Below are 25,686 nucleotides of genomic sequence, written 5' to 3'. Positions count from 1 at the left end.
CACAAAGCCTGTCAGAGACCCTGGAAGTTCCGCTCCTACTAGGGCTTTTGGTCCCCTGTCCTCCCGACAGCTTGATGCCAGACGTGGCGGGGGGTGGGGCGGTAGGGAGCTTCCTGTCTTCTCTGGTCCCTGCTGGTGCATCCCTGGGGTGTCTGAGTGGCCCCAGAAGCACCACCCTCTCCTGTCCCCACAGATCTTCCTGGTCCTGGTGCTGGTCTCCATGGCCTTGACCCTAGGCTTCAGGTACAAGGTCAAGGAGTTCAGGACCAAGCACTACTACGTCTCGTCCAATGACAAGCGTACCGAGACCACCGAGTCTTTCTTCACCTTCTGGGGCTTTCTCATCCTGCTTAGCGTCATGGTGCCCATGGCTATGTTTATCATGTGAGTCCCGCCCGCCCCCCCTGCGCCCAGTGCTCAGATGGGGAAAAGTGAGGCCTAAGAGTCCCCGGGTGGCACAAACGGTGAACGCACTCAGCTGCTCACCCAGAGGTGCCTTGGAAGAAAGGCCCAGCAATCTCCAGAAAATCAGCCACTGAAAACCCTGTGGTACACAGTTCTACCCTGACACACGGGGAGTCCCCGTGAGTCGGGTGGACTCTAGGGCAGCTGGTTTGGGTTTTTGGTTTGGTGGCCAGGTGGCAGGGCTGGAGACGGGGTGTCCCGGGAGCCCGGGCCCAGTATGACCAGGCCGGCCTTGCAGTGCTGAGTTCATCTACCTGGGAAACAGCATCTTCATCAACTGGGATGCACAGATGTATTACGCACCGCTGGACACCCCGGCCAAGGCCCGCAGCACCAGCCTCAACGACCAGCTGGGCCAGGTGGAGTACATCTTCTCGGACAAGACAGGCACGCTCACCCAGAACGTCATGACCTTCAGAAAGTGCTGCATCAACGGCCACATCTACGGTGGGTGGCCCCGGCCCCCACCCGGTGCCCCAGGGCCTCCTGGGTCCAGCCAGAATCCGAGCAGAACACGTTGTTGTTGGCTTCTGTCCGGTCAGTTCCGGCTCATCTTGACCCTATGTGAGAGTGGAACTGCCCCATCGGGTTTCCTAGGCTGTCATCTTTACAACCTGGGGCTTTCATTTCATTTAGATCCACAATCAACACCCATGGAAGCAGCAGTCAAGAAATCAAATGGCACATCGCATTGGGCAAATCTGCTGCAAAAGATCTCTTTAAAGTGTTGAACAGCAAAGATGTCACTTCAAGGACTAAGGTGCGCCTGACCCAAGCCATGGTGTTTTCAGTCGCTTCATATGCATGTGAAAACTGGACAAAGAATAAGCAAGGCCAAAGAAGAATTGATGCCTTTGAATTGTGCTGTTGGCGAAGAACATTGAATATACCATGGACTGGCAAAGGAACGAAGAAATCTGCCTTGGGAAAAGGACAGCCAGAGTGCTCCTTAGAAGCAAGGATGGTGAGACTTCGTCTCATATACTTTGGACATGTTGTCAGGAGGGACTGGTCCCTGGAGAAGGATATCATGCTTGGTAAAGTAGAGGGACAGTGAAAAAAGAGTAAGACCCTCGATGAGATGGATTGACACAGTGGCTGCAATAATGGGCTCAAACACAGCAATGATCGTGAGGATGGTGCAGGACGGGGCAGTGTTTCATTCTGTTGTACATAGGGTCGCTATGAGTCGGAGCCAACTCGATGGCATCTGACAACAACAACCATTTAAAAGTGTGAAAACCCTTCTTAGCTTGCTGGCTGTATGGAAACAGGCAGGGGGCAGGGCATGGGCTGCCAACCCCTGGCTAGTCGGTAAGATAGGGCTACAGGATTTATGCCAGGAGCTGGCAGAGACCCAGGAGGCTAAGAAATGGATGTAGCAGACAGTTTCTAGTATGAGAAAGGGTACACGTTCTGCATTGAAAACGGGCCCGTCCCTGCTGGTAAATGCCCCCAATCCTCGGCCAGTGTCAGCGGCGGCCACAGGGCACAGTGGCGTGTGCTGCAAGCAGAAGGGCTTGAGCTCCGATCAAAGGGGACGGCCCCACTCACCACCAGCCCTTGGCGTGGCTAAGTTGTCTGATGTTTCCGGAACACCTAGGACCAGGTTTTTATGTGAAAAGAGCCCTGGTGGTCAAACGGTTAAGTGCTTGGCTGCTAACCGAGAGGTTGGTGGTTTGAACCCACCCAGCACCTCCTCAGGAGAAAAGATCTGGCATTCTGTTCCCATAAAGATTGTTGTTGTTGTTGTTAAGTGCCTTCGAATCGGTTCCAAGTCATAGCGACCCCATGTACAACAGACAGAAACACTGCCCAGTCCATTACCATCCTCACAATCGTTGCTATGTTTGAGTCCATTGTTGCGGCCACTGTGTCAATCCATCTTGTTGAGGGTCTTCCTCTTTTTTGCTGACCCTCTACTTTACCAAATATGGTGTCCATCACTAGGGATTGGTCACTCCCGATAACATATCCAAAGTAGGTAAGACAAAGTCTCACCATCTTTACTTCCAAGGACCATTCTGGCTGTCCTTTCAAGACAGGTTTGTTCATTCTTCTGGCAGTCCATGGTATACTCAGTGTTCTTTGCCAGCACCATAATTCGAAGGCGTTGATCCTTTTTCAGTCTTTATTATTCATCGTCCAGCTTTCACACGCATATAAAGTGATTGAAAACACCATGGCTTGGGTCAGGTGCACCTTAATCCTTAAAGTGACATCTTTGCTTTTTAACACTTTAAAGAGGTCTTTTGCACCAGATTTGCCCAATGCGATGTGTCGTTTGATTTCTTGATTGCTGCTTCCATGGACGTTGATTATGGATCCAAGTAAAATGAAATGCTTGACAACTTCAAAATTTTCTCTGTTTATTATGATGTTGCTTATTGGTCCAGTTGTGAGGATGTTTGTTTTCTTTATGTTGAGGTGTAATCCATATGGAAGGCTGTAGTCTTTGATCTTCACCAGTAAATGCTTAAGTCTTCTTTGCTTTCAGCAAAAATCAAAGATTACAGCCTAGGAAACCCTGTGGGGCGGTTCTACTCCATCACATGAGTCGGAATTGGCTCGACAGCACCTAATGACAATTCCCAATATTTAAAAGCAGGTGGCCAAGTCAGGTTTTCAAAAGCCCGTATGAGAGGGTTGAACAGTGTGTCCCGCTCCGGCTGCCCTTCAGGGACACCTGGGGGATGAGACCACATCTTTTGTCCACTTTGTGCAGGAGGCTGGGGGCTCCTTGGTTGTTAGGGATTGTCTGGCAGCGTCCAGTGGCCCTTGGAATCCTGCAGTGGGGTGTGGGGTTCTCGGGGAGCTGAGCCTGAAGCCGTGTCTCTCTCCCCAGAGCCAGACAACAGGGGCACCCTACATAAGGTAAGCCCCACCCTGTTGCCCCAAATGGTGGGGGGGCCGGCAGGGATCCCCCAACACAGCCCGCCTGCCTGCGCCTTCATGCTCCAGGATGACCCCTATCTGTGGAACGAGTTTGCAGACGGGAAGCTAATGTTTCACAACAAGGAGCTGCTGTCCACTGTCCGGGCCGACAAGGACACGGTGGTGCGGGAGTTCTGGCGTCTGCTGTCCCTGTGCCATACCGTCATGGTGCAGGAGCAGAACAGTGAGTGCCCTGCCCCACGGCAGAGGGGCTGCCAGCCTTCCCGGGCGCACCGCCACCCGGGGCCGCTCGCATGGGGCTTAGAGGGTGCTCAGGGGTCCCTGGCAGCACGGGCAATGAGCACACTCGGCTGCTTACCAAAAGATTGGCAGTTTGAGTCCGCCAGCAGTGCCTTGCAAGAAAGGCCTGTCCATCTACTTCCAAAAAACCAGACCCTCAAAACCCTGTGGAGCACGGCCCTGCTCTGACACACACAGGCCGCCATGAATCAGAATCAACTCAACAGCAACTGTTGTTGTTTTTTGACCCTGGATGTGATCCTGCTTGGAAATAGGGTGTTTGTTTTGTTGTGTTAATGAGGGCGCAGCAGTGTAGGGTGGGTCCTGAACCTAACCACTTCTGCGTTACAAAAAGAGCAGTGCGGTCACAGACACACAGGGAGATGCCGTGGGAAGCCAGGCACGTCCACGGGTGCGGCTGCAAGCCCGGGAACACACGCCAAGGAAGCCGGAACAGACATGGGAGGCCCTCCCCCCAGAGCTGTGCCCTCCCCCCAGAGCTGCACCCTGGATTCAGGCTCCCAGCCCCCTGAACTGTGAGAGGGTCCCTAGGTGGTGCAAACGTTAACGCACCCAGCTGCTGACTGAAAGGTTGGAGGTTCCAGACCACCCAGAGGTGCCTCAGAGGAAAGGCCTGGCAATCAATGTCCAAAAAATGAGCCCTCGCACACCCTGTGGAACACAGTTCTGCTCCGACATGTGGGGTCGTCCTGAGTCAGAGCTGACTCTGTGGCAACAGGTTCACTGGCTTAGAGGCTGCTCAAGCCCCTGCCCCAAGCCCCACCTTCTCTTCCTGAGATGAGGGGGTGGCCAGGCCTGGCGCTGAGAAGCTCTATGACTGGGATGGGGTGAGGGCATGTCAGGGTCAGGCCCAGAGAGCGTCCACGCACCTGACAGCGAGGAGGTAGTTTAGGTTCGGGGCCTGTCTTAGTTACTCTCATGGCACAGTGGTTAAGAGCTCGGCTGCTAACCAAAAAGTGGGCAGTTCGAATCCACCAGCCACTCCTTGCAAACTCTATGGGGCAGTTCTACTCCGTCCTATAGGGTCTCTATGAGTTGAAACTGACCCAACGGCAAGGGGTTTGGTTTGGTTTTAGTTACTAGTGCTGCCATGACAATGGCAACCACAGCAAAAATCTACACTTGGTGCCTTAAAGAACAGGAACTTTCCACCTCACAGGTCAGCAGCCTGGACTCCAAATCAGGGTGTCCATGGGCTCTAGGGGAGAGTCCTTCCTTGTCAGTAGCCCGGGCATTCCTGGGGGTTCCTTGACGCCCAGCCTCCCCCTATGTGTGTCTATCTATTCTGTTCTCTTTACAAGACGCTAGTCCAAAGGGCTTAGGTTTAGGCCCCACGCTATTTCGGCAGGATCCCATTAAGGTAACCAAAGAAAACCCCTGTTTCCTGCCTGGGTCACACCCAGGTATGGGGCTAGAACTTCCACCTAACTTTTGGGGGAATGGAGTTCAATCCACAGCAGGGCCCAAGTGCCCACATTCTTTCACGAGAAGTGCTCACAGGTTGTCAGGCCCAGGACACCGCTGTGGCATCAATATTGGTTAGGTACCTACTGTGTGCCCTGGGCAGGGGAGCACCTCATAGTGTGTGTGGCCAGCTCTCAGTGATGGTGCCCCCTGGTCCCCTCTCCCCCTCTTCACCCGACTCCAGACCAGCTCCTGTACCAGGCGGCTTCCCCCGACGAGGAGGCGCTGGTCACTGCAGCCCGGAACTTCGGCTATGTGTTCCTGTCGCGCACGCAGGACACCATCACGGTGATGGAGCTGGGGCAGGAGCGGGTCTACAAGATGCTGGCCATGATGGACTTCAACAGTGACCGCAAGCGAATGTCGGTGCTGGGTGAGCCCCTGGCCGCCCCTGCCCTGCCCCGCCCCCTGTCCCCCTGGCCCGGGGTGGAGGGGAAGAGGGGAACCCGCATGGCCAACTGGGCCTCTCCCCGCCTCCCGCCACAGTCCGCAACCCCGAGGGCTCCATCTTCCTCTACACCAAGGGCGCCGACATGGTCATCTTCGAACGGCTGTCCAAGAGGGATGTGACAGAGACCTCCACGGAGGAGGCCTTGGCCGTGAGTCCCTGCTGCTGCGGTGGCAGGGGTGGGGGAGAGAAGTGTGCAGAGAACCCAGGGTGGCCGGGAACAGCTGGGCAGGTTGTACACTACGGAAAGGCACCTCCTCTCTCCCCCCACCACGCACATGGGCTGGGAGGGGGCTGCACTCTGAGCTTTGGGCACCCAGTGTGGCGACTTATCCTAAGTCACACAGGGGCCCCCTGTGGGTGAGCTTTAGCCCTGCACACCACTCTCCTAGCCCTGGTGGTGCCATGGTTAAACTCTCAGCTGCTAACAAAAAGGTCAGTGGTTGGAACCCTTCCAGCGGCTCCACAGTAGAAAGGCCTGGCAATCTGCTTTCGCAAAGATGGCAGCCCAAGAAACCCCGTGGGCAGCTCTTCCGTGTCCCCTGGGGTTGCCGTGAGTCGGAATGGGCTCCAGGGCACCCAGCAGCTGTTTCCCTAATGCCCCGCAGGCCTGGGTTCCAGGATGCCTTGAGCCTTGCTGGCCCCACATCTTCTCTCTGTGGCTGAAGCCCAAGCTCCTTAGCCCCAGCCCAGCCCCTCGGGCCCCTGCCCCCACCAGCCAAGAATATGTCAGGCCTGGGGCCATCCGTTGGGGCAGGAAGGTGGAGGCGGCCAGGACCAGTGAGGGCGCCTTCCTGGGACCAGACAGAGGATCCGTGGCCCCTTCCTACTCCCCCTACCCAGGCCTCAGCCTGGGCCCAGCCCAGAGATTCCTGCCCAGGGGATCAGAGGGACAGTCTGGGGCTGGGAGAGGGAGCTCTGCCTGGGGAGGGGCCAGGAGGCCTGCGGGGGCCCTAGAGGAAAAATGATACCGTTCCCAGTGGCTCCTGACCCGGGAATGGCACATGCCAAGACATAGAGGCACAGAGGCCTGGGTGTCTCTGGGGGGCCATGGCAGCTACAGCGCATAGGCCAGGGTCCTCAAAGCCTCCTCTTGCTGCTGCAGGGAGGACAGGCTGTTGCGGGGGGCAGGATTTGGGGAGATTAGGGGGTGGGGGAGGGGTCGGGGGCTGGAGCCGGAGAGAAAGAAGCTGGGGTGGGGGTGGCGGACTGGACAGGCCGGCGTGGCAGGCTGGTGATGCGCCCACCACCTCCCAGGCCTTTGCGGAGCAGACCCTGCGGACACTGTGCCTGGCCTACAAGGAGGTGGACAAGGACGTGTATGAGGAGTGGAGCCAACGGCACCAGGAAGCCAGCCTCCTGCTGCAGAACCGGGCTCAGGCCCTGCACCAGTTGTACGAGGAGATGGAGCAGAACCTCCAGGTGGACAGGCACCAGGGGACTTATGGCGGGGCCCGGGGTCTGCAGGCAGGGCCCCCACCCTCTGCTGCAGAGCCTGGGGCCTGCTCAGTCCCCTTCTCCGTGCACCCAGCTGCTGGGAGCAACTGCCATCGAGGACAGACTGCAGGATGGCGTCCCAGACACCATCAAGTGCCTCAAGAATGGGAACATCAAAGTGTGGGTGCTGACAGGGGACAAGCAAGGTGGGTCCTCTCATTGCACGGTGGGCCCCAGCCCCCCAGTGTGGGGAGAAGGAGAAAGGAGGGGTCAGGAGAAGTGCTGGCATAACCCGCCCAAAGCTTTGCCACAGACCGGGCCAGTCTCTTGGGTTAAGCATTGCCCTTCATAAGGAGCCCTGGTGGTGCAGCGGTTAAGTGCTTGGCCACTAACGGAAGGGTCAGCGCTTCAGTCCCACCGAGGTGGGGCTGTCATGACCCCGTGGGACAGACGGGCAAAGCCAGGCTCAGAGAGCTCATGACACCTGCTGGAGGTGGCCCCGCATGTTAGGGGCAGAGCTGGCTCGACCCTCAGGTGCTCTGGCCCTGGGGCTCTTAGACTCACCCACAAGGGAACATGCCCCTCCTGCTGGGGCCCACTGGACATCTAGAGGGGTGAGGAGGGTGCCAGCAGGGCCACATTGGGACTTTTGGGGGCCTGAGGCACTTTTGCTTTCATGGGCCCCTTCCCCTACAAAAAAAATTAGAAATTATGTTTTATGACTGCACGGATATAAAAACCACTATAATACAGGTTGGATTGTGGTAACGTTTTTCTTATGATTTTAAAATAAATTCTGATATTTTCGTGGGCCGCCTAAAAGCTATTGTCGGCCCGAGGTACTGTGCCTAATGGTCAGTTAGTTCTGGGTGCCTGAGACCTTCATGGGACCTCCTGGACCAGCCCTGGGTCCCAGACTCACAGCCCTCCAGCAGCCAGCCTCAAAGAGCCCAAAGAGAGCCCATTTGCTCAGAATTGCAGCCAGAGTCTCAGGGCTGCCTCTCACTGGCCAGCCTGGGTCACATGCCCTCCTCTGAACCAATCGATGTGTGTAGGGGGTGGGACATGCTGTGATTGACCGGGTCTGGGTTACATGACCTTCTCTGAACCAGTAGTTGTGGCCTGGGGGCAGAACAGGCAGCCGTGATTGGTGAGGTCTGGACCCTCCCCCTCCCCGTTCCGCCCTAAGGGATACCTGCAGGATGAGTGTGGTGGGAGGCAGGGGTCCCAGGTGGGGTGGGGCCAGTGAGACTGAACGGGGCTGCCTTGCAGAGACGGCAGTGAACATCGGCTTTGCCTGCCACCTGCTCTCGGAGGACATGATCATTCTGGAAGAGAGTGAGATAGTGTGAGCTGTGGTGGGGCGAGGGCCGAGTGGGTGGGCAGGGCTGGGGCACCCACGGCCCAGATGTGGTCCCGGGGGTCTGCAGGGTGTCCGCGGCCTTCGCTGGCCCGAGCCCCTGAGGGCCCTTCTCCCAATGCTGGACACGGGGAATCCGAGGCACGGGGAGGGGACTGCGCTGGCTGGTGTGGCCGACCCCTGCTGGCCCCCACAGCCGCATGATGGAGACCTACTGGGACAGCAACAACAACCTGCAGGAGGGGAAGGGCCGGTTCCTTCAGCAAGTCAAGATGGCCATGGTCATCACGGGGGACTTCCTGGTCAGTGTCGGCGCCTGGGGTTTCTGGTAGAGAGAGGGGCTGGGAGGAGCCCCGGGCCGGGGCGGCTGGCTGCTGGACCAGCGGAGGCTGGAGGCTGGGACTCAGCGGGGCTGGAGCCGGTGGGGTGCTGCTCGGGCAGGCCTGGGGGTGAAACTGGATAGGTAAGGTGTCGGTCGGGAAGAGGCGGGGAGGCCGGGAAGCCCCGCAGCATGAGGGGGAGGCTGCAGGCAGGGTGTGACAGGGCGCCTGCTCCCCGTGGACCAGGACCAGCTGATGGCCCCGTCGTCCACGGACAAGCCCCGGACCCTGCCCCGGAACGCGCTCGGCGACGAAGCCTGGCAGGAGCCCGGCCAGCGGCAGGAGGCCTGGCGCACCTGGCGGCTGCCGCAGATGTGGCGCGCCTTGGTGGAGCGGCTGGGGGGCATGCCAGCGACCCTGCGGTTGCCGGGGGCCAAGGCCCAGGAGAGCCCCGAGGCGAGGCGCGAGCGGGCCTTCGTGGACCTGGCCGTGCGCTGCCAGGCGGTCATCTGCTGCCGGGTGACCCCCAAGCAGAAGGCACTGATCGTGACCCTCATCCAAAAACACAAGCGCGTCGTGACCTTGGCCATCGGGGACGGCGCCAACGACGTGAACATGATCAAGAGTGAGGAGCCGGCGGGGAGGGTCCTGGGGGCGGGAGGCCCGAGGGGGTCCTGGGGGCGGGCCGGGGGCGGTATTGGGGCGGTCCTGGGGGGCGGGGGGATTCTGGGGGCGGGGGGCGGTCATTGGGGCTGGGGAGGGGGGCCCGAGGGGGTCCTGGGGGCGGGCCGGGGGCGGTATTGGGGCGGTCCTGGGGGGCGGGGGGATTCTGGGGGCGGGGGGCGGTCATTGGGGCTGGGGAGGGGGGCCCGAGGGGGTCCTGGGGGCGGGCCGGGGGCGGTATTGGGGCGGTCCTGGAGGCGGGGGATCCTGGGGGCGAGGGGGCGGTCATTGGGGCTGGGGAGGGGGGCCCGAGGGGGTCCTGGGGGCGGGCCGGGGGCGGTATTGGGGCGGCCCTGGGGGCGATGGGCGGGTGCCGTGGAGGGAGACGGCCAGGGGTGGTGCGCCCGGCGCGCGGTGCCGGCTGGGGCGCCCGGGTGGCGCGGCCCACGGGCTGCTCTGTCCCGCAGCGGCGGACATCGGCGTGGGCCTGGCGGGCCAGGAGGGCATGCAGGCGGTGCAGAACAGCGACTACGTGCTGGCCCAGTTCTGCTTCCTGCAGCGCCTCCTGCTGGTGCACGGGCGCTGGGCCTACGTGCGCATCTGCAAGTTCCTGCGCTACTTTCTCTACAAGACGCTGGCCAGCATGATGGCGCAGATCTGGTTCGCCTTCTACAACGGCTTCACCGCCCAGGTGCGAGGCTGCGCTGGGGTGCAGCCCGCGGGGGGCGCTTCTGCGCCGGGGCCCTCATCGCTCACACCGATGCCTTCAAGCACTCCGGTCCCACATCACGAGGCTCGTTTTTCAGTCTTTCCCATTTATTTGTGTAAGGAGCCCTGGTGGCCCAAAGGTTAAGCCCCCATTTGAACCCACCTGCAGCTCTGAGGGACAATGACCTGGTGACCTACTCTGCTAACGATTAAAAAAAAAAAAAAAAAGCCCCTTGCCAAGGAGTCGATTCCGACTCATAGCGACCCTGTAGAACAGAGTAGAACTGCCCTATAGGGTTTCCAAGGAGCGGCTGGTAGATTTGAACTGCCGACCTTTTGGTTAGCAGCCACGTTCTTAGCCACCACTCAGTTCTACTCTGTCATACGGGATCGCTGAGCCTGAAGGACTTGATGGCACCCAGAAACAACTTTTTGTGTGTGTGCTTTAAGTGAAAGTTTAGAAATCAAGTCGGACTCTCATACAAAAATTTATATACACCTTGCTATATGCTCCTAATTGCTTTCCCCCAATGAGACAGCACACTCCTCTCCACCCTTGATTTTCGTGTCCATTCCACCAGCTTCTGACCCCCTCTGTCCTCTCATCTCCCCTTCAGACAGGACATGCCAACATAGTCTCATGTTTCCACCTGATCCAAGAAGCTCACTCTTCCCCAGTATCATTTCCTATCCCACAGTCCAGTCCAATCCATGTCTGAAGAGTTGGATTTGGGAATGGTTCCAGTCTTGGGCTAACTGAAGGTCTGGGGACCATGGCCTCCAGGGTCCTTCTAGTCTCAGTCAGACCTCTAAGTCTGGTCTTTTTATGAGAATTTGGGGTCTGCATCCCACTGCTTTCCTGCTCCCTCAGGGGTTCTCTGTTGTGTTCCCTGTCAGGGCAGTCATCGGTTGTAGCCGGGCACCATCTAGTTCTTCTGGTCTCAGGCTAATGTAATCTCTCCTTTATGTGGCCCGTTCTGCCCCTTGGGCTCATAATTACCTTGTGTCTTTGGTGTTCATTCTCCTTTGCTCCAGGTGGGTTGAGACCAATTGATGCATCTTAGATGGCCGCTTGCTAGTGTTTAAGGCCTCTCTCCAAAGTGGGATGCAGAATGTTTTCTTAATAGATTTTATTATGCCAATTGACTTAGATGTCTCCTGAAACCATGGTCCCCAAACCCCACCCCTGCTATGCTGGCCTTCGAAGCGTTCAGTTTATTCAAGAAACTTCTTTGCTTTTGGTTTAGTCCAGTTGTGCTGACCTCTCCTGTATTGTATGTTGTCTTTCCCTTCACCTAAAATAGTTCTCTAGTTAGTGAAAATCCCTCTCCTTCCCTCCCCCCCCATAACCATCAAAGAATATTTTCTTCTCTGTTTAAACTATTTCTCTAGTTCTTATAATAGTGGTCTTATACCGTATTTGTTGTTTTGCAGCTGACTAATTTCACTCAGCATAATGCTTTCCAGATTCTTCCATGTTATGAAATGTTTCATGGATCCATCATTGTTCTTTATCAATGCGTAATATTCCATTGTGTGAATATACCATTATTTATCCATTCATCTGTTGATGGGCACCTTGGTTGCTTCCATCTTTTTGCTATTGTGAACAGTGCTGCAATGAACATGGGTGTGCGTGTATCTGTTCGTGTAAAGGCTCTTGTTTCTCTAGGATATATTCCGAGGAGTGGGATTGCAGGATCGTATGGCAGTTCTATTTCTAGCTTTTTAAGGAAGTGCCAAATCGATTTCCAAAGTGGTTGTACCATTTTACATTCCCACCAGCAGTGAATAAGTGTTCCAGTCTCTCTACAACCTCTCCAGCATTTATTATTATTTTTTTTTGATTAATGCCGGCCTTGTTGGAGTGACATGGAATCTCATTGTGGTTTTGATTTGCATTTCTTTAAAGGCTAAGGGTCATGAGCATTTCCTCATGTATCTGTTAGCAACCTGAATGTCTTCTTTAGTGAAGTGTCTGTTCATTTCCTTTGCCCATTTTTTGATTGGGTTATTTGTCTTTTTGTAGTTGAGTTTTTGCAGTATCTTGTAGATTTTAGAGATCAGACGCTGATCGGAAATGTCATAGCTAAAAACTTTTTCCCAGTCTGTAGGTAATCTTTTTACTGTTTTGATGAAGTCTTTGGATGAGCACAGGTGTTTGATATTTAGGAGCTCTTCAGTTATCTAGTTTCTCTTCTGCATTGTTAGTAATGTTTTGTATACTGTTTATGCCATGTATTAGGGCTCCTGGTGTTGTCCTTATTTTTTTTTTTACATGATCTTTATTGTTGTAGATTTCATATTTAGGTCTTTGATCCATTTTGAGTTAATTTTTGTGCGTGATGTGAGGTATGGGTCTTGTTTCTTTCTTTTTTTTTTTTTTTTTTTGCAGATGGATATCCAGTTATGCCAGCACCATTTGTTAAAGAGACTCTTTTCCCGATTTAACTGACTTTGGGCCTTTGTCAAATATCAGCTGCTCATATGTGGATGGATTTATGTCTGGATTCTCAATTCTGTTCCGTTGGTCTATGTATCCATTGTTGTATCAGCACCAGGCTGTTTTGACTACTGTGGCTGTATAATATGTTGTAAAATCAGGTAGTGTGAGGCCTCCCACTTTGTTCTTCTTTTTCAGTAATGCTTTACTTATCTGGGGCCTCTTTCCCTTCCATATGAAGTTGGTGATTTGTTTCTCCATCTCATTAAAAAATGTCATTGGAATTTGGATTGGAATTGCACTGTATGTATAGATCACTTTGGTAGAATAAACATTTTTACAATGTTAAGTCTTCCTATCCATGAGCAAGGTATGTTTTTCCACTTATGTAGGTTTCTTGCATTAGTGTCTTGTAATTTTCTATGTGTAGGTCTTTTACATCTCTGGTAAGATTTATTCCTAAGTATTTTTTCTTCTTGGGGGCTACTGTAAATGGTATTGATTTGGTGATTTCTTCTTCGATGTTCTTTTTGTTGGTGTAGAGGAATCCAGCTGATTTTTGTATGTTTATCTTGTATCGTGATACTCTTCTGAACTCTTCTATTAGTTTCGGTAGTTTTCTTAAGGATTTTTTTTAGGGTTTTCTGTGTATAAGATCATGTCATCTGCAAATAGAGGTACTTTTACTTCTTCCTTACCAATCCGGATGCCCTTTATTTCTTTGTCTAGCCTAATTGCTCTGGCTAGGACCTCCAACACTATGTTGAATAAGAGCGGTGATAAAGGGCATCCTTGTCTGGTTCCCGATCTCAAAGGGGAAGGGTTTCAGACTCAACAACAACAACTCTTTATTGGAACTATCCAAATAAGAAAAGCACACACACACACAATTCAAGGGTTTTAAAAGAATCAGGGTCCAGGGGCACAGCTCTGCGTGTTTTTCTCTCTGCTCTTTCTCCTCCCGCCTTTATTAAGCCCCGCTTAGCCCAACCCTGGTTTCAGGCCCAGCCTTGATTAGAAGGCAACTTTCTAACTCACCAGGAGTCCTCCCCAGGTGCCTGGCTAGCTTGGTGGGGCTCCTCAGGTCAGGATGGGCTTCTGTTACTGGTCATCTGACCTCTGAGGCTGACCTCCCGCCCCACAGCCCCTATATGAAGGCTGGTTCCTGGCGCTCTTCAATCTATTGTACTCCACGCTCCCCGTGCTCTACATTGGACTGTTTGAGCAGGTGAGCGTCTCTGCACCCCTTCTCCACCCTTGGGGCCTGTCAGGGGATGCTGCGGGGGAGGGGATGGGATACCATCAGGCCAGTCCCTCTCTCCCTGCCTGAGACCATTTAACTTAACACCAGAGTCCAGCTTGATCCTGGGATCAGTGGACGGAGCCCTCCTGCTCTGCCCTCACTTTGTGGGAGGCCCCCTAGAATCCTGGCCCCACTGTCTAACCAGCTGCACAACAGAGAAAGGTGGCCTCCTGTGATGGTCTTGTCCCCAGGCCTGAGAGGCCCCAGCTAAGTGAGCTGAAGCGGGGCCTCCCAAACATTCCACAACAATGGAAGTTTTCCACACCTGGGCCATCCTGGACAGCCACTGGTCACATGCCATGGCCAGTGACTGCTTGACAGGTGGCTAGTACAACCCAGGAACGGGGTTTTATTCTACTGGTTTATTTTCTCATTTTCAAAACACAATTTCTTTTTTGGGTGTGAAAATATGCACAGAAAAGCATGTACCGATTCAACAATTTCTACATGTACAATTCAGTGACACTAGTTACATTCTTCAAGTTGTGCAACCGTTCTCACTATCCTTTTTCAAATTATTCCTCCACCGTTAACATACTCACTGTCCCTAAGGGCCTCATCTAACCATTCGAGTTGTTGTGCATTTGATCCCACATACATAACTTTAAAACGGGACAATGCTCGAGGCAGACATTCTTTACTAGTTAAGTTATACTATTGTTTGGTTTAAAAAAGACTTCAGGGGATAGTTTTTATGGTTTCAGGTTGTTTAAAGATTATCTCACGGCAGTAATTTCAGGGTTCAGCCAGTCTCAGTGGCTCCAGAAAGTCTGGATTCCAGGAGCGTTTGATATTCCATCCTACATTTTCCCCCCTTTTGATCAGGACTCTTCTGTAGAATTTTTGTTCAGAATGCAGGAATGGAATTTTACATTTTATTTCTCTGTAATTCATTTTAAATGTCAAGAGGCACATGGGGCGAGGGGCTAGAGCTTTGATGAGGGCCCCTACCTATCCCACAAGCCTGCCCCTCTGCCCTGTCTCTCCCCTTCCCCTTCCACCAGGATGTGAGTGCCGAGAAGAGCCTGCAGATGCCAGAGCTGTACATGGCAGGGCAGAAAGAGGAGCTCTTCAACTACTGGGTCCTCTTCCAAGCCCTGGCCCACGGCACGGCCACCTCCCTGATCAACTTCTTTGTGACCCTGCTAGCCTGTCACGACAAGGGAGGGCCCTCCAGCCTCAGTGACTACCAGTCCTTTGGCGTGATCGTGGCCTTGTCGGGCCTGCTGTCCGTCACCATGGAGGTACCACTGGGAGCTTTGGGGCGTGCAGCCACAGGTCCAGCCACGCCCCCCACTGACTGTGCTCCTTCCTCCCCTGCAGGTGGTCCTGATCATCAAGTACTGGACCGTCCTGAGTGTGCTGGCCATCCTTCTGAGCCTCTGCTGCTACGCCGTCATGACCTGTGCCTCGGAGAGCTTGTGGCTCTATAAGGTCTCGCCAAAGACCTTCCCGTTCCTGTGTAAGGACCCCCACGTGGGCAGAGTCGGTAGGGTCCCGGGGCACACACCCCAGTCGGGGCACCAGCTCCCCCCAGCCCAGCGGCAGCCGCCGTGGCAGCCCAGTGGGGACATGACATGACCAGGAGCCCCCTCCACACGGGCCTGCAGGGGTCCAGCAATGCAGGTTTGTCGTAACAGAGGCCTAGCTGAGCACCCGTGGAAGTGGGTGCACCTACGATCTCTTAGAGCTGCCTCCACGGAACCACCGCAAGTCGGTGGTCTCAACGCACAGACACTCCCTCCCTCACAGCGTGTTGTTGCGGGGTGCCGTTGTCGCGGGGTGCCGTTGTCGCGGGGTGCCGTTGTCGCGGGGTGCCGTTGTCGCGGGGTGCCGTTGTCGCGGGGTGCCGTTGTCGCGGGGTGCCGTTGTCGCGGGGTGCCGTTGAGTCAGCTCTGACTCGTAGCAACCCTGTGGTACCGAGTGGAACCACCTCAGCATTTTCTGGGATGTAATCTTTTTTTTTTTCCTTTTAATAATAGTGTGTTTTTGGTGAAAGTTTACACAGCAAGTTAGGTTCCCCTTTGACAGTTTCCACACAAATTGATCAGTGACAGTCACATTTTTCACACTGTGTCAACATTCTCTTTAATTGTGTCTGGTTGTTCCATTTCCATGGCTCTAGTTTCTCTGTCCCCTTATCTTCTCACCTTCGCTTTGGATTAAGTGTTGACATTTTGGACTCTTACAGGTGTTTCTTTTTTAGTAGAGAACCAGTCTGATGGGTAACATCCGTTATTCTGTGCGCCATTCTGCTTTTCTGTTAGAAGGTGATCTCGGGGGCTAGTTTTGGTTCAAGGTTTACAGAGCATCTCAGGGTGATAGTCTCAGGGAGTCTTCTGGTCTCAGTAGTTCAGTTAGTGTGGCCACTTTTAAGAATTTGAGTTTTGTTCTGCATTTTTCTCCCGTTCTAACTGGGATCATCTATTGCGCTGCTGGTCGGATCCATCGGTGGTGGCAGCTGGGCACCATCTAGTTCTTCTGGTCTCAGGAAAGTTGAGGTCGTGGTTTGTGTAGGCTATCAGCCCCGTAGACTTGTATCTTCTCTGAGATTTTGGTTACCTTCTTATTCTTTTGCTCCTGATGAGTAGAGACCAACAGTTGTATCTTAGATGGCTGCTTGCGAGCTTTTAAGACCCCAGATGCTACTCACCTCACTAAGATGTAGACAAGGATTTTGTGAACTATATAATGTCAGTTGACTGAGTTGTCCCATGAGACTATGATCCTAAGCCTTCAAATCCAGAAAACTGATCTCACAAGGTGTTTGGTTATGTCTGAGGAGTACCCGTAGTTGTGTCTTCAATGAATGTATGTGCCTGCCTACACATACCTGTATTTACACGTACATATAGATACTTCTTTTTTTTTAATAGATACTTCTGTCTATTCTCACATATGTGTACGTCTATTAGCAGCCGTAGCTCTCCGTAGCTCTTAACCATTGTGCCACCATGGCTTCGGACGCCTGTACTAACCCACGTACATACATGCCTGTACCCATCCTTATGTGATCCTAGACTCATTTTTTGTTCTTTGTTGAAGTTGTTGCCCTCTTAAACCTCCAGTTGCCGTCAAGTCGATCCCAGCTCATATCGACTCCATAGGACAGAGTAGAACTGCCCCCATAGAGTTTCCAAGGAGCTCCTGGTGGATTCGAATTGCTGACCTTTTGGTTAGCAGCCATAGAACTTAACCACTGTGCCACGAGGGTTTCCCGTTGCCCTCTTATGTACGTCAAAGTCTTTGGTGCAAGCATCCTTTTCTCATGAGCGCTTCTCAGGGACATCATTTACTTTGGTCAAGCTGTGCTCTCCACACCTACATTTGGTGCCACTTTTCCCATCACCCAGAATAACAAGTTTCTATCTCCTTTTCTCTCCCTGGTAACCAGCATTGAACATTGGCCTCTTTATATATGTTTATGTTTGTCTTCTTGTAAAGAGGGATCATACAGTGTTTGTCCCTACGTGCTTGACTTACTTCAGTCAGCGTTATTCCCTCTAGGCCCACCCATGTTATAACATGTTTCACGGACTGTTCATTGTTCTTTGTGTTTGTGTAGTATTCTGTTTTATGTATGTACCGTGTTTCACTGATCCATTCACCTGCTGATGGGCACTTTACTTGTTTCCATTTTTTTTACTATCGTGAATAAAGTTGCAATCAACATAGGAGTGCATATATCAGTTTGTTTCACTACTCTTAGGTCTCTAGGATATATCCCTAGCAGTGGGATTGCTGGACTGTAAGGTAGTTCTGTTTCTAGTTTTTTTGAAGAAGTGCCATACCATTTTCCATAGTGGTTGTACCATTTTACAATCCCACCAGCAATGGATAAGGGTTCTGATCTCCCCACAGCCTTGCCAACGTTTGTTGTTATCTGTTTTTGTAATCAGTGCTGTTTTAGTTGGGGTAATATGGTATCTCATTGTAGTTTTGATTTGTATCTCTCTAATGGCTTAATGGGAGTCCTGGTGGCGCAGTGGTTAAGAGCTCAGCTGCTAATCGAAAGGTGGGCAGTTTGAATCCACCAGGCACTCCTTGGAAACTCTATGGGGCAGTTCTACTCTGTCCTATAGGGCCACTATGAGTCGGAATTGACTCGACGGCAGTGGGTTTGGTTTGGTTTGGTTAATGGCTAATGACGGTGAGCATCTTTTTATGTGTTTGTTAGCTGCTTGGATGTCCTCTTTGGTGAAGGTTCTATTCACGTGTTTTGATGGGTTGTGATCTTTATGGAAGCAGATTGCCAGGTCTTTCTCCCAGGGAGCTGCTGGGTGGTTTCGAACCACCAACGTTTTGGTCAGCGGCTGAGCACTTAACTGTTTGTGTCACCAGGGCTCTTGTCTCACACTTTAGAAGGCTAACTCACTAGTCTGTTGCCATCAAGTTGATTCCGACTCATAGGAACCCTACAGGAGAGAGCAGAACTGTCCCCTAGGTTTCCAAGGAGCGGCTGGTGAATTTGAACTACCCACCTTTTGGTTAGCAGCTGAGCTCTTAACCACCGCGCCCCCAGGGTTCCTTTAGGAGCCTAGACATCCGAATTCAGGGTGCCGGCTCTAGGGGAAGGCTCTGTCTGTCCGCTGTGGGGGAAAACCCTTGTCTCAGCTTGTCTACTGTTCTTCTCAGAGTTCCTTGGCAGTCTCCACGTGGCATGTTTCCCCATTTGTCTTTGCTTGTCTCTGCCTAATCTGCTTCTTTTATATCTTAAAAGTCATTGATTTAAGGCACATCCTGCACCGATAGGACTTTTTGTTATGTTAACAGAGCCCTAATTTCTAATAGGATTACACCCATATGTACGTTGTTACCTGTCTTTGAATCGGTTCCCTACATGACAGTAGAACTGCTCCATAGGGCTTTCTGGGCTGTGGTCTTTACAGGAACAGACTGCCGGGTCTCTCTCCGGAGACGCTGCTGATGGGGTGAACCGCCAACCTTTCTGTTAGCAGCCAAGCGCTCAACCATTGCACCACTAGGGCTCCCCCTGTATGTATAAGGGTTAGGATTCCAGCACATTTTTTAAAAAATAATTTATTTACTTTTGCTGTTGTTGTTGAAAATATACACAGCAGAACATACACCTATTCAACAATCTCCAGCATGCATTTTTGGGAGACACATTTCAATCCATAACAGCACGTCTTTTGAATTTGCACGAAGGTGTCCTATGGGCTAGTGACATGGTGGGAAAGGGGAGGGGAAGGGTCTCACCCCACCCAAGTGGCTCTGGGGTGCCTCCTCCCCAGGCAGGACCATGACCCTACCCCTGTCCCCAGATGCCACCCGCAACGTGCTGTCCCAGCCCTTTGCCCTGCTCGTGATCCTGCTAAATGTGTCGCTCAACACCCTGTCCATCCTGGCTTTTCGCATCATCTACCAAATTGTCAAGAAGCCACGTCCCAAGGTGAGGCACACCCCTGGGACCCCATCAGCCAGAGACATGGGGCTACGGGAAAGTGTGGGGATGCAAACCCTGGCACGGGATCCAGTGTCCTCAGAAGGGGACAAGGGGGAGGCCACACTGCCTGGGACAGTGGCATCTGGGAGCTCTCCAAAGGCCAGCCTGGGTTTGACTGCTGACGCTGTGGGGCTTCAGCCAAGAATTGTCTAGGGCTCAGAGGTGGAGGTGATAAAACTGACCTTGAAATGGTTGAGGCAAAAGGGGGAACTCGATGGCTCACATAGCCAAAACATGGAATGTCAGGCTGGAAGCTGGGACAGGGCCTGGAATTGACTGGGATGGTGGAAACCAGGACATGGCCACGAACCTGCCACCTTCTGTTTATCCCTCCTTGCCTCGGGCCACCTTCTGCCACACAGCTGGACATGTGGCTGCCCCAGGCTTGCCTCTCCTGGCTTTGCCACCAGAGGGCGCCTGAGGTACCCAGTCACTGGTCCAAAGTTCAGTCCCAGGGAAGGACTCTGATTGGCTATTTCACAGTTAAGTGCCGGGGAAGGACTCCAGTTGGCTCAACTAGGGAAGAGATGGACCAATCAACTGAGGCCAAGTGCTCTGAGTATCTTCCACTGGGGGGACCCCCCAAACCAGTCCACAGAGTGTAGGAGCCTGATGACCCCTGATGTCCCCTTTGCTGTACAGGTGAAGGAGGCCCCAAGTGAGGAAATCACGGTGGAGCCCATTCACTACTTACAGCGTGTGTCACGTGCCCGGCGCTCCAGCTATGCCTTTTCCCACCGTGAGGGCTACGCAAACCTCATCACTCAGGGCACCATCATGCGAAGGGCTCGGGACACCAACAGCGAGCTGATGAATGATGACCAGCCCCCATCTGAAGACGATAGTCCCCCGAGCTTCAGGGACCCAACCTGGCATCCCAGAAGGCTGTCATTCCTGGTGAAGAGGAAGCACCAGCGTATGGAGAGGATATCCTCAGAGAGGATGTGCCCCAGCGCCGTGGAGAGCCCAAGCTTGCCTGTGGGAAGACAAATGCCTTCTGATTTCGGAAACCAGTCAAAGTCGCTCAATACCAGGAGGTCACCTTCATCTGGGCAGAGGCTGCCTTCTTCTCGGGATAGGTCACCTTCACCTGGGGAGAGGCCACCTTCTTCTCGGGACAGGTCTCAGTCACCTGAGCAAAGGTCACCTTCTCGAGCTAGGTCTCCATCACCTGGGAAGAGGTCACCTTCTCCTCAGGACAGGTCTCAGTCACCTGAGCAAAGGTCACCTTCTCGAGCTAGGTCTCCATCACCTGGGAAGAGGTCACCTTCTCCTCAGGATAGGTCTCAGTCACCTGGGCAGAGGTCACCTTCTCAAGATAGGTCTCAGTCACCTAGGAAGAGGTCAACTTCTCGAGATAGGTCGCCATCACCTGAGCAGAGGTCACCTTCTAATGAGAGGTCACCTTCTAAGGAGAGGTCACCTTCTAAGGAGAGGTCACCTTCTAAGGAGAGGTCACTATCATCACCTGAGCAGAGGCCACCTTCTTCTCAGGATAGGTCACCGTTGCCCGAAGGAAGCCTGCCATCAACTTCTGCAAGTCAGCCACAACCCTTGAAGGGTCAACCATTGCCTTCAGACCAGCCGTCCCCTTTGGATAGCCAGTCAGTCACTCTGGAGGACAGACCATCATTGTGGAGGACCTGGAAACTGTTGTGGCCATTCATCTGGCAAAGGAAACTCTTTGTCAGAGAGGAGACAGAGCCAATACCAGAGACCCCACCACCACCTGTAGAAGAATCATTCATAACTGAGCAGCCTATGGAGGTTGAACCCTGGCCCTTGGAGAGGGAGCCATCGTCCATGGAGTGGCTGCCAGTCACCATCGAGGACCAATTCCAGCCTGGGATGGAGGAGCAGCCACCTTTGCCTCCAGAGAAGGAGTAATTGCCCAGGGCTAGGAGTAGTTAACCAGGAAGCAGGAGGCCTTCCCCAGAGGATGAGGGCTCTGCATCCTTTTGTTTTTCTAATAAGCCGTGGTCCATCTGATCATGACTCCTTTAGGCCCCCCTTTCCTACATTTCTTTTTGTGATGCCACACGGCCACAAAACAGTGGCCTCTAGTGGCCAGGTTGAGGAATTGCAGGGAAAGCTCCCCCCCCCGCCCCCCCCCATGGGATAGACAATGTAGATAAAACTTCATTGCTATCGAAGTAGAGAAATGGTACTGAGCAAACTCTGGTTAACAGCCTTGGATCTTCCATTGCCTGCCTGCTGGCTCCTCTCAGGGAAGTTTGTAAGTTCCAATCCTGGCACCATCCAGTTTCTCCTTCCACAGGCTGTCCTGATTTCTTCTCTTCAAATAAACCACCGTACGCCTTAGACTCTTAAGAGTGTAATTGGCAGGCCTGACAACAGCTGCATCTCGGGGCTTGGGTGACACGAAGGCACTGAGCTTTTCCTTCTGATTCTTAACTGTGTCCCACAGAAGGTGGGGGCAGTGTGGAGGTGGGGGCTAAGAGAGTACCAGCAACCAAGGAAGAGAGCAGAGTTCAGAGAGGGGTGGCCTGGGGAGAGGTGAGAGCCCCTCTTCCCTCTATCCCTTTTCTCCTTCCCTATCTTGGTGGTGGGTGCATCCCATTCCTCCCTCTCTTACACCCACCTCCATCTGGCCAACACACACACCCAGGTAAGTGACTAGAAAATAATTTATTGAAGAAAAACAACAAACCCAACACAGCAATGGTTAACAATGATGATGATTTCTTTCTTTCTTTCTTTTTTTTTTTTTTAAGTTTTAAGCTTGTCGCATGAGGGTAGGGGCAGAGAGGGCTTCTCAGTTCCCTCTAGCATTGGGGGTCGGGGAGTCAGCCTCTGGATAACTCATTGAGTGTCTCCCCTAGATTCTGACCCCAGCTGAGACAACCCCCTCACCAAAGACCAGCCCTTGGTGAGAGTCTGAACAGGCCACAAGAAGGAGCCAGGAGTCCGATGGACTGATTTTGATTCAGCCACTTTGGGCAGGACAATGTGAAATGGCCCAAGTTCCAGCTGGTGCAGGGTCTGGGTAGGAGGGGCCCTGAAGTGTCCCCCACTGCTGCCATCATTTTAGGTTGGTTGAGAACTCAGCTTCAGGTCCAGTCGGGGGCCTCCTGTCCCACTGGGTGTGAGAGACCCCATTTGGCCACTCCAGCCCTCCCCCTACAACCAGGGGCCTGTCCTGGAAAGTGGGCCCTCTGACCTCTTCCCTCCTGCCCTATCCCTGAATCCTTTGGGCCTCCCAGGGAAGGAATCACAAGGAACCCCAACCCAGGCTCTCCAGCTGTCCATCTCCAGGAGCTTGGGGGGGTGGCTCAGAGACTTGGCCTCATGTCAAGAGTGGGCTCACAGGCAGGGAGACATTGTCCCAGGTGGCCCAAATTGGGCTGGAAGGGAGCTTTCCCACCTCCTGGGCTGGACAGAAGGCGCAGTCACATCCAGCCCAGGGCCAAGAGGGCTTAGGGGGCCTGGGTGGAGTGGGGGAAGTGTTCTAGAGTGGGGGGGTGCCTGCTGGAGCCTCAGAGGACCCTTCAGACCTGGGGACATTGTGGGGCACACCCCAGCCCCCACCACACTGGCGACAAGACTCGGATTGTTGTCTGATTGTCTGTCTTCTCTGAACAAGACACTTAGGAATTCATGCTAAAGTGAGACCAACCCGGATGGGGGGCTGGCCCAAGACAGTGATGACACACGTGCCCCCAGAACCAGGGAGGCTGGGGCAGCCAGGTGGCATCTGGGCACTGGGTGGGGAGGGCGTGCAGGAGACCCTGGGTCTGGTGCTTGGACTTGCTGCTCCCCTGCTCCCTGCCTGCCTCCTCCCTTTCTCCCCACCTTCTGCACCCCCTGCCACCAGACACAGTTCCATGGAAAGGGGGACGGGGACACGGGGCAGAGCAAAGTACCACCAAACAGCACCAAGTCGGGCATGAAGTACAAGGATGACTGGACATGGAACCCAGGGGCCGCGACCCAACGGCCCCGCCCCCGCCCCGCCCCCACCCCACCCCATCACTTATTACATCAGCTTCTAGAAAGGGTACATTAGTCATGCATCAAATTCCATTTCGTCTTTTTTTTTTCATTTTTCGTCCTTTTTTTTCTCTTAAATTACATTTGAACACAGAACACATAGAATAATAAATACTCTTATAAGACAACGACTCCAAAAAACAAGAAACAGAACACGCCAGAGAACACAAAGGTTTACCGTCTCACTCTCTTCCTCTCTTTCCTAAAGGACTTCGTTTAAATAAGAAATCTGTAAACGCACAGGTCCTTCCTCGCTCGCTCGCTCGCTCGCGCTCTCAGTCTCCCTTGCGCGCACGCTCCCTGTCTTTTGCCTCCGACCAGACCACCCGTCTCCCGTCGCCTGACATTCATCCTGTCTCCCACTGACCTCGTCAAAGAAACCACATGCCATCCTATGCAAAATTATAATTTAACGGTATAAAGCTTCAAGTCACACGTTCCAAAAACTAGCTAAGGATTTTTTTTTTAATCACATAAACTATACATTAAATATTTTGAGGTATTTCAGAGAAAATTGTCAAAGGCTCAAAGGAATTGTGCTGGAGGCGTCCTTCCCCGCGTGGAGAATGATCTTTGCTATGTGGCAACCAGCTAGGTATCAGGGAGACCCGGGAGAGGAGCCCGCGTGGGGCTGGGGCTGAGGGCGCCGTGGGGAAGGGCTGGGGGTGAGATCCTGGTGGAGGGACTGGAGCTGGTGTGAGTGTGTGTATATGTGTGTAGCCTGTGTGTGTGTATATGTGTGTATGTGTGTGTGTATATGTGTGTAGCCTATGTGTGTGTATGTGTTGTGTGTGAAAAGGATCCAGGAGCCCTGGAGACACTTCCGTGACCTGAGTCAGTAGCATTTGACCCGGTCTGGCTATAGTTCCCCACCTCATTCCATCACTAGAACAAGCCCACGCCAGTTCCTAATTTTCCGATGGGACAAACCAGGACTCGGCAGGCCTTCAAATTTGACGCTTGGGTCTGAAGGCTGAGGAAAGACAAGTGGTTTGTCAGCGGCCACCCAGCAGAGGGCACCAGAGAAGCCCTGTGGCCGGGAGCAACCCCGAAGGAAAAAAACGTTGCCATGGAGTCGAGGCCGACTCATAGTGACCCTACAGGACAGAGAACTACCCCACAGGGTTTCCAAGGAGCAGCTGGTGGATTCGAAATGCCAACCTTTTGGTTAGGGCCTGGGCTTTTAACCACCACGCCACCAGGACTCCAGGGCAGGGATCAGAGAGCTAAATTTCTAAGGAGAAGGGGATGAGATTGGGGCGAATTATGACTTATGTGGGCCCCTTCCTCCAGAAAAAAATACTTAAAATAACAAATTACGACCACATTGACATACAGACGAATATTAAACATTTTCTTTTTTCCTTCTGATTTTTAAAGAAATTAAGACATTTACATTGGCCTCCAAAAGTTTCTTGGGCCTTGGGCCTGCTATGCTCAGTGGATGAGTCAGCCCTGCCTGGGATGGGCAGAGAGTTCTGAGCTGTCCATCAGGAACTGGGGAGGGGAAGGGGAGAAATGGGGCCCAGGTTTTAGTGGGAGGTGGGATAAAGGGACCACAGCCATCCAGAATGGAGCTCCCAGTGCCCAGGGACACCCTGAAAAGGAACAGGAGTCAGGGTGTATGTGTGTGTACAGTATAATGCGTGTATAGTGTGTGTGTGTGTGTAGTGTATGGGGGTGTGTGTGTTGGAGGGAGAGGTTTGATGATCAGGAACGGGACTCTTTTTACTTTTAGGATTCTGCCCCAATACCCAAAGGTTCTAGAAACAACACTCAGATCCAGTTGCTTAAAACACTGGAGGAATAGTGAGTCGATAAGGACAAGAGAACACTCCACACACATCTTTGGTTCAAGAAAAAGGCACTCATCGATCTCACTATTCTTTCTTTCTCTCTCTCATCACTTTCGCACGCTCTCTCTTACTCTCCTCTCTCTCACCGGTAGGGAGGAGGGCTTACAGACACTTGGTCCGGAGGTGGGGGAATTCTAGCATCCAGCACAAGTCCTTGGGGGAAATCTTTGGTATCAGGTGTGATTTTTCCAATCACAGACTTGAACGTTTGAGTGAGGTAGCCTTTACCTGGGGGGGAGGGGGAGGGGCATTTCACCGGAAATGTCTTTTGCATTCTCAAGGGGAGAGGGTGGCATGGCCCTCTCCCTGGGAGGCAGTAGAGGGGTTAAGGGGGGGTCCTTCTAGCCTCCACATCTTGAACCCCGGGGGAGGGGGAGGCGGGCTCTTGGGATCCAGCTGCCTACCAGCCATGGAGGTCACCCAGAGGAGAGACCAGCGGGGGGGGGGGGGGTTTCATCTTTACATCTGACCCTTCCCCCTTGTAATTTTTTTTTTTTTTTGGCAAAAATGGAGCAAGCAGATTCCACCTTCTTCGGCATCTTCTTT

General features: G+C 53.2%; 1 protein-coding gene across 4 annotated transcripts in view; it reads left to right on the top strand.

Moving 5' to 3' along the window:
- Positions 1-21,389, top strand: part of ATP8B3 (ATPase phospholipid transporting 8B3) — a 37,735-nt gene extending 16,346 nt beyond the window's left edge. For 3 of the 4 annotated variants that reach the window (XM_049876197.1, XM_049876194.1, XM_049876196.1), the window contains 17 exons: positions 194-384; positions 704-912; positions 3,311-3,339; positions 3,427-3,583; positions 5,309-5,497; positions 5,611-5,723; positions 6,830-6,994; positions 7,104-7,215; positions 8,282-8,357; positions 8,566-8,671; positions 8,936-9,314; positions 9,820-10,043; positions 13,648-13,731; positions 14,811-15,050; positions 15,130-15,268; positions 19,092-19,219; positions 19,916-21,389. In XM_049876197.1, the coding sequence (XP_049732154.1) occupies positions 194-384; positions 704-912; positions 3,311-3,339; positions 3,427-3,583; positions 5,309-5,497; positions 5,611-5,723; positions 6,830-6,994; positions 7,104-7,215; positions 8,282-8,357; positions 8,566-8,671; positions 8,936-9,314; positions 9,820-10,043; positions 13,648-13,731; positions 14,811-15,050; positions 15,130-15,268; positions 19,092-19,219; positions 19,916-21,160 (3,786 nt within the window). In that variant the 3' untranslated portion in view covers positions 21,161-21,389. The remainder of the gene's footprint in view (positions 1-193; positions 385-703; positions 913-3,310; positions 3,340-3,426; positions 3,584-5,308; positions 5,498-5,610; positions 5,724-6,829; positions 6,995-7,103; positions 7,216-8,281; positions 8,358-8,565; positions 8,672-8,935; positions 9,315-9,819; positions 10,044-13,647; positions 13,732-14,810; positions 15,051-15,129; positions 15,269-19,091; positions 19,220-19,915) is intronic. The other variant, XM_049876195.1, reaches the window with a different exon arrangement.
- Positions 21,390-25,686: the final 4,297 nt, after the last annotated feature.

Source organism: Elephas maximus, chromosome 3 (genome assembly GCF_024166365.1).
Source record: "Elephas maximus indicus isolate mEleMax1 chromosome 3, mEleMax1 primary haplotype, whole genome shotgun sequence".
NCBI classification, from domain to species: Eukaryota; Metazoa; Chordata; class Mammalia; order Proboscidea; family Elephantidae; genus Elephas; species Elephas maximus.
Note: the sequence above shows the minus strand (reverse complement) of the source record. Positions and strands in the feature narration are given on the sequence as shown.